The following is a 22,611-nucleotide window of genomic DNA, read 5'->3' on the forward strand; positions in this document are numbered from 1 at the left end:
TATTTTGACATATATTGGAGGTCCTTACTTTCTTTAAGCTTTTGCCAATTTTCAAGTAAGGAGATGTCAAAATGAAGTGCAATGAAGAGCTGTTTCTTCTTGACTGAAAAAGAGAACTCTGCATGTATTTATATGATGATGCAGCGCTTAAGAGTTATTTTGGCTTATGGCGTATGAAGTAATTTTTAGGTTAAACTATTTCTTTTTTGATACTGGTCTAAACAAGACATAGATAAGCTTATTGCTCTTAGGGAGTACTCATATGATCAATTTTGAATAGTCATGATACATTGTTTTTCCTTAGGTCTTTCTTGGTTTAGTATGGACGACTTATATTTTTGCCGCTGCTTTTTTCGGCAACTTTTCTGTTGCTTGTTTTCTTGCATTCTTTCTTTCTGCAGACCTTCAAACACAAGTCTTTCTCAGTCTCCTCTCTAAATAGGAAAGATGGACAATATTGGAAAGGAAAAAAGGTTCTGTGTGTTGGATCACACCACTCCTATACTCTGTTAATTCTTATGACCTATTGTTTTCTTTTTCCCATCATATTATTGCCTTGTGTCTTAAGATTCGATTGGCTTGTAGAGCAGTACCTGTACTTAGCATTTCTTTCATTGTACAGTAGTGCCCTGTTTCTGCTTTAGATCTTCTGGTGTTTGCTTACCTCTCATTACAGCTTTGATATATTCAAAGATAGCCTTTGTATTTCAGTGGGAAATGTTTCTGTAATGAGAGTGAAGCAGGAATAATGCTTTTTATGGGACATAATGATGACTAGTAGTATGCAAAGCAGAGTAGTTCAGTGCCAGGACCTCAAGAAATAATTTTTAGCAAGTGTGTGGTAGGATGATTAGATGTCTGTGAAGTGTAATAAAATTGGACCACACTCCTAGTTTCTGTAGAACTGTTGAGAAAGTTATTTTTAACTATAGTATCAGTTTGCTATGCTTTCTGTAGTGTGAGTGGTAGCCAGAGAGCCAATAAAATGCCAAATGTATAAGGAAAGACATTAAGATGACAGAATACAACATATTGCAGCTATGCAAAACCCTGCTGTCTCCACTATTGAGTACAATTCAGGTCTCTGCATTTAAAGGTAGCACATAGCAGAACTAAAAAAAAAAAATAAAAAAATAAAGGGCAATGAAAACAATCAAGAGATCGAGCCTTTACAGGAAGAGACTAAAAAGACTGGAACTCTTCAGCTGAAAGGAGATGTGATGGAAATTTTAGGAAGAAAGCCATTGGAGGCTGTGGAACTTACAAATGGAGGATGCAGTTGATTAAAATGGTATGTTTGAAATGGGTAAAAGCAGCTGGAACTTCACATACTCGGTGGTGAACTACAGGCGTTTATTGCCATAGGAGTTTGTGGAGGCAACCAATATTAGCATGTTCAAAAAAGGGGTTATACAGATTCCCAGGCAGCAGATCCTTTGACAGATGTATTTAATGGTTCATAATTGAATAGTCAGGTATGTACCATATGATGTCCCTTAACAATTGAACTTCTGGATACACAAGTTATCCCCAAACAGCATGTCTGGTTGTCACTATCAGATGCAGAGTTCTAGGTTTGATGGATCATGGGTCTGACTCAGTAGGGTATTTCTATGTTGTTATCCTAAGCAGCCAGAAACCATGTTTTACACTGAACTTTCTTCTGTAAAAATGTGGTAGATTATCTCAACCAGATACTGTGCTGCACTGGGCTACAAGCATGTAAGAAGCTGGTTTTTTGGAGGTTGCTTGGTTTGTCTTTAAAAAAGAAGAGCTGGAAAATCTCAGCAAGGGATTAATAAAATAATATAACAGCAATATAATAATACAATAACTGTGAACTCCCCTCTAAAAAAATGTCATAGTCTCATTTGGGATTCTGTGTTGATGGCTCAGTTTTGATCGGTGGACAGTGTGCAAAGCTGGGTGGGGCCCTCTTGTAAATGAATCTGCATGATGCTGAATTTGTGATTTGCATTATGTAGTTGTTTGGAAAAGCAAATTAACCTTAGAAGCTAAAAACCCCAGTTGAAGGTGGGTGGGAGGGGACAATCTGCAGAAATGAGCAGTTGGGCCTGCTTATTATGTACAAACTCATTTTGAAGCCTTGAGTATGGTTTCCATGGCTGATCAGTGGTGGTTCTTAATTTATAAACCTTATATGAAGTAAAGTGTTGTGTGTATTTAATCCCAATTTAAATTACTAGAGTGATGACTGCACAGTACAAATGTCAATAATTTTACTTAATAGGTTATATAAAATCTGAAATACCACTTCTGTGGTAGTAAAGTGTTAAATATTTGCGTATGTTTTTTAGATTTAACAACTTAAGTTGCAAACTTGAATTTATGTATATTTCATCCCCTAAGCCAGTTTCTGAGTTCTATTGGTGAGAACCTCGTACAGTTTCTTCTGTCAATATTTTTAAAGTCTTTTCTACACAAATATTTAATTAATGCAGCTGCATACCTAAGTGGCTGAGTAGTAAATATAGGCTGGTTTTTGTTCCCTCTTAAGTGCACACTCTTGTCAAATCTTAGAAAGATATTTAACGTTGTTCTTTTGGTATTACGTGTGTTAGTGCTCCTTAACTTCTGTAGTTGGGCCTTCATGTGATAATTAAAATTCCATGCAAAACCTCAGTTCTTGATTTCTTAAAGCTAATTTGAAATTGAGTATTCAGCCTTTAAGGTACATAGCAAGACTAATCAGTGCTTGTTAAACTTAATTACTAATTGTTTAACAGTCACATTGTACTTCTGACACTTTTTGGTGAGTGTGTTTTTTATTCTTGGATGGATTTGTGGCAAGTGGCACATCTGATTCTGGCTACTTTAGTTGAAATCTAATTTTCTTCTATAGCTCTGGCAAATCTTGCCAGAGTTGATGTCAGTTTTTTACCTTTCCCTGCTTGGCTCCTCTGCTGTAGTTCATCATTTGCAGAATTGGCAGAAGTGCTTGTTCCTTGGTCATATCAGCTCATAGTGCAATATCTGACCCAAACGAAGATGCTAGTCTTAGCACTGAAGTGGCTGAGGTGTCAGCACATGTTCCCTTCTGCCAGCTCTGCTTTTGGGATCAGTGACTTCTGACAGTCTACAGCTGAGGATAGTAACTTAATCTGCTACAACAAGATTTGTCTATCAACATCTTTAAATTAAGCTTGCTGTCCCTTCAGCTCAGCCTCTTATGCAGCCTTGTTTTCTTGTGAAAAGAAAAAAATATTTTTGAAAAAATAACACAAGGAGAAATAATTTGCCTTATTTTATGATCTCTTTACAACAGCTTACATGTCTAAATTCTGACTTGTACTTTAAGAAACCTATAAACACTCAAGTATATTACTGCTTACCATTACACCATTGCAGGTATCAAGGATTCATATATCATTACATTAGTATATTCTTACGGGTATATTTCTGAAAACTTTTATTTAGCAGGTAACACTTGCACTGGTTTTGGTTTCCAGACTTGCAGTGTAGAACCATCCAGAAATGCACTGCATCAGTTCAATATACCCAGCCACAGGGTGTGCAGAACCAAAAGCAAAATAGAGGCATTGGTAAAAAAAATTGTAAGACCTATTAATCAGACTGAAATATTGTGCATGGGAGCTATTTGAATGGGTGCTTGAAGTTTAAAGGAATAAGAAAGCATTAGAACTATGTTTATGGGTTTAGCTTGTTAAAACTTCCAGTTCTCTAAGAAATACCCTTTGTTTGTACTCAGAATTCTAGAACTGGTCTTGAAAGAATATAAGTGCATACTTAGAATGATTTGAGTTAGTGGAGCGTGAAGATAGTAATAAATTTTATTGACCTGAAATAATAGATTCTGATTTCAGTACTTAATTTGTTAGGTGATTTTTTTTATTCCCTTCCCAACCCACCCCCACCTCAACACATTTTTCATTTGTGAATGTTGACTAAATATCTGGAAATAGTAGTTATCTCATTTCATAAATGTAGAATTCATCAAGAACAGAAAGATTATGAATGCTGATTCTGTTGGATGTTCTTCTCTAGAGAAATCTGATTAAATAGTTTTCTAATATAAAATGTTAGCTGGCTTCAGGCTGAAAATACATCCCAGATAAGTAAGTATCTTCCAACCAACTGGTCAGTTGGGAAAGGGCACGTGAAGCTTTTGGTTCAAGTTCCAAAACTCTGGGAAGTGGTGGATGAAGTCTGACCGTCTGTGGGATATCTAAACCTTCCTAGTTTTGCTCTATTATTTCTGCTTTGCAAAAATATATTTTGTTATTGCATTGTAGCCTTTGTAGTGCTGGAACAAAATTCTCTGCCTGCATTGTTGAGATGATTTTCAGTCTCTGGGGACCAGAGAACTACAACTCATCTCAAATGCTTTCTTTAAATTGAGTGGAATAAAACTTTTTTTTTTTAACAGTGTATCTCTGGTAGACAGAGATGTCAGAAGGATAAAATGGTTGCTTTGACTTCAAAAGTTGTAGATTTCTACAGTTTTAAAGCAAAGATTGTACACTTGACTTGGAAAATTGAATGCATTATTGTAACTATTGGGGTTCCTGGGTGATTAGCCTGTTGTTTCCACTGACAATCACGAATGGCTGCTGCATTGATTATTTTCAAATGGATTTAAGGTACAGCCTGACCTAATTTGCAGTGTAATAATTCAATTTGAAGAGATAAAACAGAAATAATGGGCAATAGACAGTCAATGTCCCAAAACTTGTTTCTGTTTCCTAAGTAGCTGATGGTAAAAAGTAATGATAAAATTTAGAAACTCTGTCAAGACTCAGAGAATCAGATATACCAGCTTTGATTTGCCTCACAAACAACTTGGTTGATTTGGCACTAAAGATTAAACCCAGTGACCAGACTTGCTAGTTGATTGCACTGAGTAATTGGCATGTAAACAATGTTGCACCTCTTGTTCAGGAGGTCAGTGTTTTTCTGACATTATTTGAAAAAGTGACTGTTGTTTTATATGCTCAGGTTCCAAACAAAATGGTAAAGTCACCATAGTGTTCTTGGCTTGTTCAAGAAAAGTCTCTGGGGTTTTTTGTTGGTTTTTTTTCTCCCCTACTGAAAAATCTCAGTATTAAATGCTTCCTTAGGGCAAGAACCTATGTTCTCACTCTGCAAAATTAGAAAGCACAATCTTGGAACCTTGGTTTTTTTCCTAGCGTCACACAGAGTGCATGTAACAAGTGCTCACAGAGGTGGTGGAAAACTAATGTGCAGAGCTGCTAATAAAAACCCTCTCTCTGAGGCATTAGTCCAGTCATCAGAGGAGCTGCTTTCCAGTAAGGTACCGGTGCTGTTCACAATGTATCTGCTCGGTTAGAAGTTGGGCTAACCTGTTGGGCTTTTTAGAAAACTAACACTGCATCATATCTCTGCCAGACTTGCTTTTGTACATCTGACAAATAGAAAATACAGGACTGTAACTGCATCTGCTGTTACTTTTTGAACTTTCTTACTATAACAAAACTAAAATATTTCCAAAAGTGATTTTACTGGCCTAGAATGTGACATGTCAATTCTCATTTAAAATTCTGTATTAATAGTGTTCTCAGTCTACTCAAGTTTGCCTGAAAGACCATATTAAATGGCTTCATAATTAGACTATATGGTATCTGTAGGAACAACAGTTGCATGTTCTAGTGAGTAAACGAGTTTAAGGTTGGTCCCCAGACAGTAGCCTGCCACCTGGCCAGGACCCGGCAGAGCCATACTGCGGGATGTGCTGGAGTGGCAGAGAGGGAGCAATCTGTTATCTCAGAGCCTTGTTCTCTTTACTCATTATTAAAATGCAGGTATCTGAGCTAATAAGTTGTCAAGAATTTGGAGAGCCTGCTTAGCATAGCACAGACCGAAATTAAATTCAGCATGGTTTATGAATTTCAGGCCACTGCCAATTGTGCCGGACCTAGGACATTCACAGTGGCACTTGATTTTATTTTTGTCTGTCTTATCCTCTAAGCTCATACCTGCAGGCTTTGCCATTATGCAAAGTTTCCCAGTCTCTTACTGCTCACTGGGAATGTGGACTAAAATATTTTTAATTTTATATTTATTTTTATTTATTTTTGTTGCAGATTTAAAATGTATTTTGTTTTAGCCATTATACTGAGTGTTACTTTGAAAATTGTGCTAGAAAACTGGTTTTGATTGAACCACAGTCATGTCAGGCCTCTTGATTAGACCCACTCACTGAGTCCTGTAGTGAAAAAAAAATTACTGGTAAAAAAAAAAAAAATTGAAATAATCTGAGATCCTGACACCCCTCCCCTTGAGCTGGGGAGTGGAAGGAACCAACAGCACTGCCCTAACAATACTGTTTAGCTGCTATAGCTGTGTGATGGGTTGACTAGAATTATATCTCTGTATTTGTATGTATTTTTCAGTTTACACAGCTATTTGGATCCTTTTGTGCACAGTCATTGCAAAAGTCATTACTTCAAGATTTTATTAAGTTGTTTATTTTTGTAAGCAAACCAGCTCTAACTTTTGTTGAATAACCTGTTGTTCTTTTATGGGTATGGTCAGAGTCCGGATGAAGTTCCTCAACTGAAACCCCTTCTGTAAACCTGAATGTTTCTTAGAGTGACTCCAGTGAAGATATGAGAGTGTTGTGCTGCTGTTGCGGCTCTGGTGCTTCACAGTGATACTCAGTTTTCTCTGCAAAATTTGCTGCTTTTTCCTGTTGCTTACAAAGTGGATGTGCCAGACTAGACTTTCATAATTTCTACATATGTAACCTTTTCAGTTTAATTTTCATCACATTTCTAATATGTGAATCAGAGAAAATATCTTTCTTTCCATTCCCCTGTCTTACAGAGGAATCTGACTTTATGTCTTCCAGTGGACCACAGCTTTCACTCTTTGCTGTTACTATTTGGCTGACCTCTTTGATCTGAAACACTTCGTGTAAAGACAGTGGCAACTTCTGGAGCAGCTTATAGAAATGCTGATACTGGCACCGAGCCCCATATCCAGTTAGTGCTCTTGCTGTCTGTTCTGTCATCTTAGCCTTGCACTTTGACACTGGATTCTGCTTTTAGTACAAGCAGGAAGTTTAGAGTAATTCAACTTTGCTATTCTTTTGATTATTACTTGAATAAAAAATTATGCTGTTTTTTCCAGTTATGAGATTCTCTCCATATCGTTTAGTACTAGACTGTCCTTTTTCCTCTCCTGCATTTTTTTATTCCCTTCTCCAACTTTTCTCAGGGGAAAACAAGATCCATCCTTGCTAGCATTCATACTGTACGCAACTTCTCGTGGTGGTCTGTGGAGCAGCAGTTGAAGTCTTGACACCTGGTTTTGCAGCAGGGCAAGGCTGCTAGTTTTGGGGCAAAAGCTCTGAGAATATTTCAGGCTGTCCTGACAGCATCATTGATGGTGAATGACAGTATTTCCGGCACATTTTAGTAGTCCATTTTGCTCGGGATAACTTCATAACTGTAACACAGTATCATTGAGTGTTACCAATGCAGTGTTTTGCATGAATCTGGTGTTAAATTACTGATCTGTCTTCACCTCTAGAGGAAAACCTCTCTGTGGTCTGTGCATGAGAGGGCAGCATCCGGGATCATCATTTTGCTGAAGGATTTACAAAGTAATATTTCCACTCAAAAGTTCATATTTTGCAGTTATGTAAATATGAATTTAAGAAAGAAGTACCTTATGCCCAGAGTGTTATGAATCTTTTTATTAAAAGAATTAGTATAGTAAAACCTGTTAAAGGCTAATTTACTGAAGACTTTTTTTCTTTAACTCAAAGTAGAACTGCCAAATATGCAGCTTACATTCTTAAGTAAGCTTAATTATGGGAAATTTGTCTCTAGGGTTTTGAATTTAATAGCAGTTTATCTTCAGTTGGATGGCATCAGTGTGGTGTTATGAAGCTCAAACTTCTAGTAAGTTTGTTACAAAGGAGTCAATACTATGGTTCTTTTGGAATGAAACTAAACAATGATTAGTGAAGACACTGTTACCTAAAGTGGTATAAATGTATATAAATATATATAATGTATATAAGTATAAATGACACTGTTTAAACTTTATGTCATTGGGATTATTTTGGGCCACTGAGTTCGTTCTTTCTGATTCAGAAGTACCTAATGACCGAGTTCTAAATATTGGGACAATAAAGGGTTGTGATCTTTCCTTTAAAGAGATTTATCAGCTATGTTGGTGCAATGCATATAAACATGTTTGCATCACTGGTATGTAGAACTTGTACAAACTTAATCGTTAGGTGTTTGTTTAAGGGGTGGGTGTGTGATTCTTCTAAGTGTTGCTCAATAACTTTTTTTAATGTATTATTAACATTCAGTGCCTTTTTGTATAATACCTATACATGAAAAGATATCCTGCATTCATCAGTTGAAGGTGTTCTTTCTCTCTTCTTCTTTCCCATTAAGAAATATCTGAATTGCTGAGATCTGACATCAACACCAGGAGGAAAACTTTGTCTCTTGTAGAGAAGTTTCATTATCTAGCATCCATTAGATTTTCATTTAACTTAGTTTTTATGCACAGTCATATCAGGTAGAAGTAATGTCCAAATATCTTACTACTTTTCTACTTTTCTGTTGAGAAATTTGTTTCAGGTTTTATAACAGTAAAAAATATGCATGAAAGGTAAAGTGGGACAAATTAGTGGATTTTGAATTTGTAGAGATTGCTGGCTCTTGTTCCTGTATTGTGATTTCCACTTTCTATTGCTGTTATAATTTTCTTTACTGTAGTGGGTAGTAGTAGATAATACGAGTTTATGGAACTAGTTTCAGTTGTCAGACACTTCAGAAAGTTCTAATGATGGGGCGAAATCTAGGTTGTGGTTTTGTTTTTTAAAGAGTAATTTTGTACACATTAATACAAGCAAGTGTAAAGTATCGGTTAACATATCTTTCACTGGCACAGAATATTCAAGACGGTTGAGAATTTTTTTTTTATAAGAAGCAAAAATTCAGCATTCAGCTTTCAACTCTCAAATTAGGGGAGGGAAGAAGGCTTTAAAGATGCTACCAAAGAAGGAAAAGGTTGTTTTTAAACAAAGTGTTTAACACTCCTGTTTGAAGAGCCATCTTCAGCTTGATTATTGTAAACATTGGGAGTAAATACTTCCTAAAGTTTAGATGCTGTGTTGGAAGTTCATTGCACTAGAAGATTTACTCTGTGATCCTAGGCAAAGAGAGGTTTCTGCTGAATTCCACCTTCCTGGGTGTTGAATCTTTTGTTCCTTAGCATGATTTGAGAGTTCTGTGAAGGGACTTGCATCACTTAGTTTACCAGTGTTTTTCCCTGACTGTTCAATATCTTAGTTCAACAGATCAAGTGATGACATGGTTTTCTGGACAAAATTATTGCACCACTACATACAAAATAAGTTTGCCTCTCTTCACATAGGAGAGAGTCCTACATTCTAGTGAGTTTATCACAATTTTCTATTGTTTTCTTAATAAAAAGAACATCTACTTTAACCAGGTTTCAGAACGGAATGTACTTTCTTTGATTTAGCAAAAGAGTTGAACTGTGAATGAGCTCTGCAGCCACAGTGCTTATGTTCTTGAATTCAATTTGCAGAAGTGAGTATGGTCCTGTCAGGGTTTTGTCTTAATTTGCATAACTGATTGCTAACATTAGGCCCAAGAGTCCACTTACATTTAATAGGGGAGAGAGAGACTGTTTTTATACGGTACAGGAGATCTCTAATGTTATGTCTTTATAGCCTTTTTGAAGCTTTCTCATGCATTTTTATTATGAAGTCTAGTAATGTAGGTTATTTACAAAGCATTTGATTTTCACATCCTATAGAGAAATTTTGGTAAGACTTTACATAAAGTATTTTTCTACACATTTTCCTCATGACCCGTGTTTTAAGTGCCTAGATGGTACAAGTTTTTTCAGCAGTCTTGCCTTGTAGTATGACCAAGGAATCAGCATGAGTTCTTCAGTCATGATTGGCACTGTTCCCATAAGTTTAACAGCTCTCTCTGATAAATATTGTGAAGGTTTGAAATAAAGGTGACTTGTAATTTTCACCCATTTCCAAGTGGTTACCCATATGTGAATTCCACTGTATAGGTATATGTATGCCTGAGGTAGTAGTACTTTTACTTCCATTAGTATTTGACCAGTAGGTGTACCATTTTATGCCTTCTCCTGCAATCACTCAGAAAATTAAGATTTATCTCTGTTATTTCTGTCCACTGTCAAAAAAGAACCTTTTGTTTGAGAGTCGTGGATTCTCATCTAGTGTGTTTATACTATTTATACAAAGATAATAGGTTGAGAATACTACTTGAGTATCTTCAAGTAATGAATATGCAGTGATGTTCAGACTATTCAGTAGGACTTCCTTTAATAATGCTCTCAAGACACAGGTCTTCAATTTACCATTTTTGTTTGGGAGGAAATATGCTCAAAGATCAATGCAAGTTTTGTGGTCCTTTACACCCATGGTGTCTCAGGTTATGCCTTTTAGGAGAAACCAATAGGTTCTTTAACTGTCGTGTTTACATCATCAGGAGGAGATGCAAGTGGTTGTAGTGGTGTGTTTGCTTTTGTGGTGGGTTTTTTTGGGCTTTCGCTTGGGTTTTTTAGGATGAAAAGCTCTTTCAAGATCAGCAGCTGTTGCTGAGATTTTTTTTTTGCAGGGGAAGTGGATGAATTCACATAATATGGTTGCATGAGATGAGGTTCCATTGGAGTTGGCCCTCTGCTGCTGGTGGTGGGAGTTTCTGCTTGTCTCTGTCCTCACCTCTGTACCTCGCTGGTCTCAACCACTTGCTCCTGCCCCTTGTGCCAGTCCTGTCACCCTTCAGATTACTGTGAGCTGTTTTAGTGTGCTAGTTTGACCAAAAACAAACAAGCAAAAATAATTTTGTAACATTCTACAGCCTTGTTGAATTAAGATGACTCACAGAGAGATTTGACAAGCTTCAAAGCAGTCAGAGAAGGTATTGGCTGTACAACCCAAAAGTGGAGAGGGTAAAGGAGCAGTCGAGAGAGTTACGAGACTGCAGTCTTTGGGAGCAGCAAACTAGACCATCTTAACAGTCTAAGGAATCATGCTGACAGTCAGTTCCTGGTTCTTGTCATAAATTCATGAACTATGGGATCTTTGTTTGGAAGGATCCAAAAGTAGGGCACACTTGAAAGCCTAGTCAGCTTTGTTCTGTGCTAGCAGTTGGGAAGTTAGCTGTGCACAAACATATGAATTACGTGATGATTTCCCTGAAGAAATTACTGAAACGTTCTGCAAATATTAAATAATGTGACTGGCACAGTATAAAGAAACTACAGCATTTTGCAAATTCTGATCAGTCATTTCAGTCTGCAAAATTTTGAGTTCTGACTTTGCTACTTGTCTTCAACTTCTCAGGGGTGAGAAACATTCCAGCAGATTTCATGTACATGAATTCACTTGACCATAATTCTTTTCTGCAAACTGCAACTGTGACCAGATATTTCTTGGGGATATATTTGCCATAGCTATCTATTGCATTTATCCTGGTTGAGAAGGGTTTCTTTCTCCTATAGCAGCAAGGGCTTCTGTCATCTTTGTCTAACAGGACGTCTCAGCATGGTAGTAATACGGAAATGGATATTGTAGAAAAAGCTGACATACACTGCTTGGCTGGTATGCCTTGCTTACAGTGTCCTCCAGGAAAAAAATCAAGTACAGGTGATCTTGATTAGAACAAGAAAACCTTAAGGAATTATGCCCATGAAGTGAAAGTCCTTCAGAAGGAAACTTCTAAAATTTATGCAGCAGATTTTTAGCGATTTGCTCAGTGTAGCAGTCACCACAATCTCAGGTGAGTTTAGGAATGAAAAACTGCATCAGAGACCTAGGTATCTAAAATAGATGGTGGGTTCACCTCCTGGACCCACCCCAAATAACTAGAGAAGAGCTCAAGTGAAATGTGTTTTTTTCTGTGTTTGTGGTACATAAGTGACTGTGAGTTCTGTGAAGTGCAGAGATCATCAGTCATGCAATTTTGTGTTTTATGTTCTATATTTCAGAATTTCAATCTTCAGAAGACTCAACTCATTTTTTGTGGTCAAAAAAAAGTCAGAAGATCCTTATCCCCTCCCCACTCCATACGTATGACTAAGAGTGATGGAGTTAATGAGGTTAAATCATTATAAGCAATAAACAAAAAAAAAATCATTTTGCTGCCACTTATTCAGATAATACTGCAAAAAAAGAGTTGAAAAGAGAGCCCAATGAGGGCAGCCACATAAAAGAGGCTAGCACATGTATCTTTGTTACGTAATGTTGTGAGACTTTGCTTTTTGAACTTGCAAAGCCTGTAGCTCAATCATACAAAGTCTTGCTCCCTATATCTAGCCTCTTTGAAGACTATTGAATCAGATAGCTAACGTTTCAGAATTTTTGGATGAAAATCTGCACAGAATGTCTATCTTCCCCTTTTCTTTAGATGATGTTTCTAAATGTGTTTATTGGATTCACCAGGTATTGGAATATTAAAACATAAGTAAGGAAGAAATTTCTCTTTCCCCAGAATATTGTATATATGGCTTAAGAACAACTTGATGTGGGGGATTAAACTAATGCCATTTTGTATGAATTTAAATGTCAGATGAGATGATAATTATGGAACATGATATCTTAAACTTAATTTGGGGTTAGTGTAGTTTTGGTTCAATCACCTCTGTGAAGTGAAAGTGTCATTTACATATTAGTACTCATGAACATTTACTATTAATACTATGTTTTACATAGTGAAGCAGTGGCAAGCATTGACATTAAAAATAGCATGCTGAAAAATAGAGGGATAAAAATGAGACCAGGGTGCAAGAGCCCAAGCCAAAAAGGATGCCATTGAAGGGGATGGGGGAATCTTGTTAAAGAACTAAAATAGCAGCAGTATTCTTAATTTCACAAGAGAATATGACGACTGTTTAAAACAAGGACAGACATGTTTACTTTTAAGACAATGAAATCTGAAGTCTTAACTGTCTGTGAATAGGTGATAAGAAATGACTGTCTCGTTATCATGCTTCTGGCTGTCCTGTGAGATCTGTTAACATTCCCTGGAATTCTAGGAATTTCTTTACTCTTCGTTTGTTATGCTTGAAGGTTTCTAAACATTTGGAATAACTGCTAAATTAAAGTAATTCTTTTTTCCTTTCACTGTTCTATCATCTTTTCATTGCAGGCCGTAGACATCTGTGTTATCCACTCATTTCTATGTATAAAATAAATGTTTCTTGTCGAGCAGGGATTGTCAGTGCTAAAGACTTGATTAGAGCTGGGTATTCAAATGTATGCATAGTTCCAGCCTATTAATCTAAGCCATAGTGGGATGCTAGGGTGGTAAATCTATGTGCTGGTTTGCGGTAATGTGGGTGTCAGACCATTTAATGAACTATAGTGTTGGTTGTTTCTGTGGGCTGCTTTTTGAAACTGAGCATGTTTCTTTTTTCAGTTTTTCATTAATTGGTGTAGAGACTGCCCTCTGCTGTGCTCTTCACCAAAAGTAGAATTTAGATCTTGTTAGCACTAGGAGTGGCTTACAAGTGTTGAAAAGGTGTTAAACTATGTCAGAGCTTTGTTGATGACACAGCAAAATATAGACAAAAGTTAGATACTGTATTACTGAATTTAAAATTATGATTAAATTACCTTGGCAAAAGTCTTAGGTTTTTCTATCTAGATGGGATTTTTAGCAATAAGCTTCTTGAAGCTCACTCTGATTTGTTTCTGTTGTCATTCCTTCTCCTCAGTGTATCTATATTCACCACAGTTGAAATTTTATTACCCTCATGTGTGTATTTCATTTGGTCGACAAACTAGAAATTAAACAATACTGATGTGTAAGTGGTAGTGTATATTTAAAACAGGGGGAGTTGTGGCATATAGATGTCAGTGATTCAGGTGAGTGAAATCAGTTGAAGAGATATGTAGGACACACCACAGTAGATTACTTCTGATAATAAATTTTAGCTCTTTTAGGTCTAAAGAAATTAATGCCCCTTAGAATAAGCAGGACCTAAGCTTTGAGAAATTGAACAGGCTGATTTTTATAAAAGAAATAACGAGCAGTCAATGTCTATAAATATCTGAAGGGTGGCTGTCAGGAGGATGGAGCCAGTCTCTTTTCAGCAGTGCCCAGTGACAGGACGAGGGGCAGTGGGCACAAACTGCAGCACAGGAAGTTCCACCTCAACATGAGGAAAAACTTCTTTACTGGGAGGGTGACGGAGCACTGGAACAGGCTGCCCAGGGAGGTTGGGGAGTCTCCTCCTCTGGAGACCTTCAAAACCTGACTGTACGTGTTCCTGTGCAATGTGCCCTAGGTGATCCTGCCTTGGGAGGGGGGTTGGACCAGATGATCCTCAGAGGTGCCTTCCAACCTCGATCATTCTGTGATTCTGTGATATACAAAAGGTGCTTATCCTTAGTGTTTTCAACAATTGTTTTTAGTCTTGGTCAACTTTAGAAGCATTTTAATTATTTGTGTAACTGAGAAAAAAGCATTTGTACAACAGTGGAAACTCAGATTTGTTAAGACTCAAGAAAGCTTCTTGTGCAGTGTTTCTGTTTGACCTGTGCTATCACTTTTAACTGATTAAAGGAGCTCACTATTGAGATACTAATCAAGGAAGATTGCTGCTAATAAGAGCATGTAAGATGTGTTTTTCACAGAGAGACTGGTAAGAATTTACATAAGATTTAAGTGTTCCTTCCTCCTCATTTGACTGCTGCGTTATTTCTTTTATAAAAATCAGCCTGTTCAATTTCTCAAAGCTTAGGTCCTGCTTATTCTAAGGGGCATTAATTTCTTTAGACCAAAAGAATAGAGCTAAAATAATTATCAGAAGTAATCTACTGTGGTGTGTCCTACATATCTTTTCAACTGATTTCACTCACCTGAATCATTGAGGTGCTGTGTTTTTTAATGACTGACGTAAATAGAATGGAAGTTGAAGTGCTGTACTTCAGAGGTTTTATTTGCATCACTACTGCTGCTTATTGAGAGGTTTTAGCCATCTGCTGACCAAGCTTGGCAGAACTCACAAAAAGTGTGTTTTTACCTCTGCATTTGAATGATCATCTCTGTTTCTAACAGGGCTGGAAGACGGACTGCCACGGTCTCAAAATCTGGGGAGAAGCAGCAGAGCAATCCGAGGGGTGGCCTGGCATGGCTGGTGTGTGATGTAAGTCCTGTGGCTCTTGGCCCTAGCATGGTGGGCACTGACAAAGCTGTCACTGCAGGAACCAGCAGCGCTCCCGTCCGGCGGGGAAATGGCAAATCCTGCAAATGCGGGGCTGCGGCTGTTCCCCAAGGGAGCCCTGGAACTGGAGGAGCTGGACAGGGAGGAAACATCACCTCCTTGGGCCAGATGAGTGACCCACTGCTATTTTGGGCATTTGTCAATGAAGATGAATACTTTGATTAGTGATAATAATTACAAATCTTGCACTTCTGCTTTTAATTTTGAGGCAGCAAGAATTGTTTATATAAACTCTGTTGCCTATCATGCTGGGTAATTAAATTAAACATGGCCTTTTTTATAAATATATCTAGGAGTCTGATGTGACTAAAAGTTACAACAGTGACTGAAACAAGAATAGGGTGTTGTATTACACTAAATATTTATATAAAACAATCTTTGGATGTACCTTAGAAAGCAATTTATGCTTCTGCAGTGAAACAGGTTAAAATCCACTCTCTTGTTTGTCGTGTGCAAATACACAATGAAATTATGATATATACTCTGTGTGTGTCATAATTTCATATAGTTTGTACACAGAAATTGCAATGGTTTCTTGTATATATTTTACTGCAAAGGTGCAGTTGCTGAAGAGAGGTCCGAGTGGTGTGATTGTTGACTGACATGATGTACTTTCTTATTGGTCCATGTTTTTCATGGAAACCACTCTTTTCATACCTGTTCTGTAGGCAGTAGCCCTGTACCTTTTGAAGTTGATAGTGTAGACTGACTAGTTCTTGAGCTGTGACTTTTCTAATTGTTGCCACTACATCAACAGATAAACAAGCCTAATAAAATTAAATGTGTCTTAAATAGACCACAATTCTTAAATGTGGTATCTGTGATTCAAAAATGTGCTTACAATTTCACATGTTTCCATGTTGAGCAATTTGTTTATACAATGTATAAAACTGGAATCTAACCTTAGCATCTGAATTTTCAGTTTCATTAGTTTCTCTGTGCTTTCATGTTGCGATTCAACACTATTATTCCTGTTGCACAAATGTAACTTAAAGCACTAACAATGAAAATTCCTTTTGAGGGTTTAGCCCTTTTTGCTGTTGATCCACATATCTTGCACATCTAAGTGAGCATGGAATGTTAAAACCTCTTGGCATGTCTGAAAGCCCTTTGAAATACACATGTTGAACTGAGTTACTGTGCTTGACAGGTTTTATAATGAACCCTGGTCTTAAATTATTAGAAATAAGAGCCAGCTGGATATTAAAGAAAGAGTTTTCTTCCAATACCAAGACTCTGTTAAAACATCTAATTAGAGGAAATCATATAAAATATTGTAGACAAAAAACCAAACAAACCATACCAGAAGTCGCAGTCTTGAATACGTTGCAAAGTTAAAGAGAATTCTTTTTTTCTACTATGTAATTTTTTGAATTAAGAAAAATAGTATCAAGATCCCACAGGTTTTGCAACTTCTACTTGCTTTTGAAAAACATTAGGCCACTCCAGTCTATACCAGGTATTTCAGGTACTGTTAAGCTCCATAGGAGATATCTGTGAAGTATTTTCTACCATAAACTCCAGTGTTTAACTCTCATCAAGTAGTGATTAATTTTATGCTGTGCAACATCCTTTGTGTTGTATTTTCCTTCATGCAATGGGCTCTTAACCTTGCAGGTTCACTGAAATACTGTTGAGGAAACACATGATGCTTGGGAGATGATTCAGGGAAAGCTGGGAATTTTTTTTATATACCGAGCTTCCATTTGTGGAATTACTAAAATGTTTTGCTTTGTTATTTTGCAATTTTTATGACTTAAGTTTTGCTTGCTTAGAAAAATGAAATAAAAATACCAGAAGACCCATCATTATGTGAGCCATTAATAATAAATGGTAGAGATCTCTGGCATAATTTTATGTTCATATTTTGTTAGTAATTCAGATAATCACAAAGCATCCTGTATATGATTTAATCTAACTTTTAATTCACTTCAGCAACCTAGAATTCCTCTTCTGGTTGTTTTTAATGAATAGTTTAATATACTGTGTCATAGTATATGGCTTTCAGCTGATAAATCCTTTGCGCTGTGCCTGATGTTAAATATGTTTCTTGTGTTTATAATATAATTACAGGTGTAGTTGAGCTTTTATACTCTCAACTGTGCCAAAACTAATGAAATTCAGTTGGAGGTGGGCACTGAATTCCCTTGCAGTCATTCAGAATTTGCAGCTTTAATGAATTTTTAAAAGGAAACTATCAAGTCTAATCATACTTATAGCATTGAAAGAATTTTAAACACCACTGAAATGTAACACAAAACCTCAGCGCCCAGAAAATGTCATTTTTGCTCTTTGGAAGTTGCTGAAGCAAAACAAATTTAATTTTACTGTACAGAATTTAGTTAAAGCAATTAGGATTGCTATGCACACCAGCCACAGTCTCTAGGAAGCGCATGAAAACTTAAACCACCTTACAGCACTTCTGTTTCTGTCCCTGTAAGTATCTATTTTGTACTAGCATCTGTCTTGCACACCCAGATGATTGCATTTATGTATGTTTAGTCTTTGACAGAGCTTTTGGGGTCTGTGCTTTGTTCAGTATATTGAGGGTGGTTTTAGAGATGATAGAAGCCTGACATTGTTGGGGTCAGTGTGAGGAAAGATGCATGGCTTGTAAAATACAGTATTTTTGAGAATAGTAAGTAGAGTTAGCAAGGCAGTAGTTGTGTTTTTTTCTTTAACTTTGCTGTTTTGAACTTGCACCCGGAATATGGTTTATTTGCTATTCATAATTACTTCACAGCGAAACTCTTGTGTGATGCCTGATGGTGATCGGAGTGACTGAAATGTTCTTTCCCAATAGCTGTATTTATGTTAGCAGTTTATATAACCCCCCTATGTAGGGCAAAAATCTGAACAGTAAAAGTAATCTGTGAAGAAGAGGCTTTCACATGTGCTGTCCAGGACCATATTTATAAGACTTGTGGTGTGAAATTGGACAGAAAACAGTCATGAATCTGCTTTATTTAGAAAGATCTACCTGTCATGTTGGAAGTGGTGAGGGGCCGCTGCTAGGTATCGGCAATTCAAAGGAAGACAATCAAAGCCACAATTTAACACTATTAAAATGTAACACAGAGAGACTTGTACATCTCTAAAGAGCATAAAACCTGCTAATACCAAGTTCTAAAGTGGAAAAGAATTCTGTTAATTCCAAATATTACTCTACATATTTTACATATGATGTAGTAAAAATCAGTGTTACTGAGTGTCTGTAAATTCTCCTCAGTATAAGAATAAATGTAACAAAATAAGCTGCTCTTGGCCTGAAAAGCTGATTTATCAGATGATCCACAACTTGCAGAGAACAGACTTGGTATAACAACTTTCCCTTATTGTTGTTATATTGGGATTCTCAAAATTGCAAAAGAAACCTTGAGAAAGAAAAGCCAAGAAAACTGTTTCTGAAATTATTCATCAGAAGACTTTTCATGTCATGCTTATTGGTTAGAATATAATTTTCTGTTCCTGGTGCCTGCCTCAAGTTGAATCTTATCTTTAACCTCAGCTACACCACACCTTCATTTGAGGACTGGGTTAACATTTTATCAGTATTATATTTTACATTTTAAACTCCTGAGGACCGTTGTAGAGAGGGGACTTCAGAGCTGATGTGAATTTTTTTCCTTATATGCTTATTTCATTTGTTGCAGTTGGGCAGTAGCATTTTTCTAAAACTGTTGGAGATGAAGATTTGTGATGTTTGAAGCAGACTTGAGTTCTCATCAGTTTTCTGATGTGTACATTCTTTATCTTTAGTGAGTGTGACGTTACTTAGCTTACACATGATTGAGTGTTATGATGGTATCTTTAAAGTTGTATTTTACTTCTTGCAGATCCTCAGATAGCATTTTTTACTACTTCAGTACTGAGTAAATGGATATTATTCATTCCCGCAAATTGTTTCGACACCTGGTAGTTGTACCATATGAACTAAGGAATGTGAGTTTTCTTTCAGCTTGTCAGAGTTGAAAATAGATGAATGTAACTTTCAAAAGGCTCAATCTTCAGACAAGCTTATGGCCACTATAATGTGGATGAAAGAGAATTTGAATTATCTTTCACACACAGTTAAATTAGTGCTCTTTGCAATTTTATTGTACCCTGTGAGACTTCTATTTTTGGGATTGGTATTTCTGTATGATGAAGTTGCCTTTACAGAAGGGGAAATGTGGCTTCCCGAGGATCATTTTGCTGAATTATTAACTGCCTTTCTCTGAATTTCAGAGACCGCTTTCTGATATGGTGCTCTATATAACCCTGTCTGAATGCTAACTTTATGTGACTTCATTCTTCAAAAAGCTGTTCTTCTCAAGTTGGGCACTAACTGAAAGTTTTACAAGTGCCAAATAACTGTGCAGTACTTGCAGTGCTAGCCTCACTACTGTGCAGCTTTTGATGAGCTTTTTTATTTGCCTGAATTTTTTCTGAATGTGGGAATGTTGAGCATTGAAATAACTTTTATGTATCAGTGCAGTGCGATTAAGTATCTTTTAAAGGGAAAAAAAGAATTTTTTACTACTATAGAAATGCTTTAATATTTACTTCTTGGAAGATCTTAGTAATAACTGGTAGTAGTGGCTAGACAGGAGACAAGTAAAGAAAATTGTTTTGGTGTTGCTGTATGTAGCTTTATACAACTCCTCCTTATGAAAATGAAAAGCTGTACTTGTTTAGAATTGCAAGCTGGCAGAAACATGTGTAGGAGTTTCTAATGCTGCTCCTCCAAAACAGTACTATTGATATTTAATTTTCAACTTAATTACAATGTAAGCATCTTTCCCTTCCTCCTCCAAACACAAACATTTGGTTTAAGAAAGTTGGTGGTTGGGGTTTTTGTTTGTCTTTGTGCTTCCAGTGTATGATAAAACTTTTATACATTTTGTGATAGTTCCTTTCAGTAAGTTAAAAGTTATAAAAAGGAACTTGAAAAATTAAGTGTATTGGTAATACTGTATATGACTATTTTATAACATTTTAATTGGACATATTGAGGATAACGTGTCATTGGCTTTGTGATACAGAAAGCCAATGTGGTATAAAACACATTGTTACATGTATTATATTTAAGAGCCGAGTGGTTATATTTATCAGGATACTTAAGTTCTTTAGCCTGAATCATCAGGAATGAGAAACCAGATTAAGGTGTAAGGAATATAGTGGAATGTCACTACTTGACTGTGGAAATGAGTTCTTGTTCTCTGTCAAATCTATACTTCCGTACTCCCACACAGGGATTTTTACTCTTGTATTTAATCCTTTCTGCTTTAATGCATACCTATAGGAAGTATTAAGAGTAGCTGCTAACCAGAACTGCCCAACCCTTATCCTAGGACTCTATCCCTGCTTGGAATTGCGTAAGTGCAGCTCCAGACTGCTTTAGATAGTATCTTTTAGAAGAGCCAGACCTGTCTCCTCTGAACTTGGGAAGCAATGTTGACATAAAAATGTCTCAATTTATAAACAATAAATGCAAATATCTTTACTTGTCTTTAACTAATGAAACTTCTTGTGAACATGTTGTTTATAACAAGTTATTAATATTTAGTGTTTGTAGGATTGTAAGGATGGTTTGTTTTGGAATTTTCAAGAACGAAAGGCTAAATTAAAACTGAGTGGGAACTTTCAGAAAACTGCTGATTTGCAGCTGTGTGTTTGCAATTGTGTGTTGAATGTAGAATCTCCACTGCTCTGACCAGGAAACGTAAGAGACTTTAGCATTAGTTTGAACAGTACTCTTTTTCTAACATTGGCATATGAAGTTTACTAAAATGTGTGAAACAGATTTGTGAGGGTTCTGTAGTCCTTAGTAGGGTAAGAAGCACTATGTAAATGTGGCGGAAAAGTTCCATTTTTCTGATTCATGGGGATGTGGAGAACTGTCTTAGGTGTTTTCTTAATAATGCAGTTATTCACTAATTTCTTTTGAATGTCTTTCATTAGATTTTTCTTCCTGGATGTTTCTTCAGTGGTCTTGTGATGGAAGGGAAGTATTTTTGAAGTTATAATGGATTTTACACAACATTGTAACAAAAAGTGGCCTAATAGCCGCATTTCTGTTTGAAGAGAATAAACGTAATTACAAATAATCATGACAACTTCTCATATGAATGGACATATCACAGAAGATTCTGACAGTGAAGCAAAAAATGTGGATCTTGCATCTCCTGAGGAACCTCAGAAGCACAGAGAAATGGCTGTTGATTGCCCTGGGGATTTGGGCTCCAGGATGATGCCAATGCGGCGGAGTGCTCAACTTGAGCGAATTCGTCAGCAGCAGGAGGACATAAGGCGCAGACGGGAAGAAGAGGGAAAGAAACAAGAATTGGACCTTACTGCTTCCATGAGGCTAAAGAAACTAGCACAAATTCCTCCTAAAACTGGAATAGATAATCCAATATTTGACACAGAAGAAGGAATTGTTTTGGAGAGTCCTCATTATACGGTGAAGACACTAGGTAGGTAAAATGCAATGAATGGGATAAAGGAGAAATCATTTAGTTGATATTAATGTTCTTTTAGGCCACTGAAAACCTAGTTTAGCAAATTCTTCTTATACAGTTTTAAAGTCTTTGGGTTCTTTGGATTTGTGATGGTTTGTGGATTTTTATTTATTTAGTCAAGCATCAGGCTATGTGCCTCAGTAAGTGGCTTTTTAAAGCTGATCCATTTGGGGAACAGTTAAATACCTTGTAGATAACTAATGAATTCAGTGGATGCTGGTGGTTTCTTCTTATTCTGGCTGTCTCACATTATCAATTGTCACCTAATGTTAATTTACATTTTCTTTCAAAGTATTGGGATCAGTAATGAAAATCTGCTTACTTTGGCACTTAGACATTGATGAAAATGTAATGTTAATAACTTGTGAAGAAATAGATTCTGAAATTGTTCATTTCATAGCTGTCATTGCTTTAATTATGCTTGTGTAGAAAAAGTTTCTAACCTTTCCTCCTCAAACATAAGTATCTATCTAAAATGTGGTGTGTCATTGGAGTGAAAAAGGCACTGGAAATTTGTAGGAGTCTAGTTCAGATTTCCAAATCTATACCTGTTCTGAGATGCTCTGTTCAGACTGCTCTAAAAAGATGCTTTTTTGGGGGAGGCTGCACTAAAAATTCTTGCTGGACTTTCCTTTTGGCTGGTAGTTGAGAACAGAGAGTGAAAAATAGGTATCCAATTGCTAATTGTTTTTTCTGCTTCATCTTTAGTGTTTGTGTGCCCAAGCAACATTTCTGCTGAAGACATGTGTCTCTTCCATAAACTCTGCTAATCCTTATTGTACAAATCCCTCTTTAGGAAAATTTAGGTTGAAAGGGTCATCAGGAAGTCATCCTGTCCAACCTC

General features: G+C 36.6%; 1 protein-coding gene across 1 annotated transcript in view; it reads left to right on the forward strand.

Moving 5' to 3' along the window:
• The first annotated feature begins 21,209 nt into the window (after nt 1-21,209).
• MPP5 (membrane protein, palmitoylated 5 (MAGUK p55 subfamily member 5)) overlaps nt 21,210-22,611 on the forward strand; it is a 28,311-nt gene continuing 26,909 nt past the window's right edge. Inside the window, exon 1 of the mRNA XM_010281445.1 lies at nt 21,210-21,722. Coding sequence (XP_010279747.1) covers nt 21,356-21,722 — 367 coding nt within the window. The 5' untranslated portion in view covers nt 21,210-21,355. The remainder of the gene's footprint in view (nt 21,723-22,611) is intronic.

This window comes from Phaethon lepturus, unplaced genomic scaffold, assembly GCF_000687285.1.
Source record: "Phaethon lepturus isolate BGI_N335 unplaced genomic scaffold, ASM68728v1 scaffold9372, whole genome shotgun sequence".
NCBI classification, from domain to species: Eukaryota; Metazoa; Chordata; class Aves; order Phaethontiformes; family Phaethontidae; genus Phaethon; species Phaethon lepturus.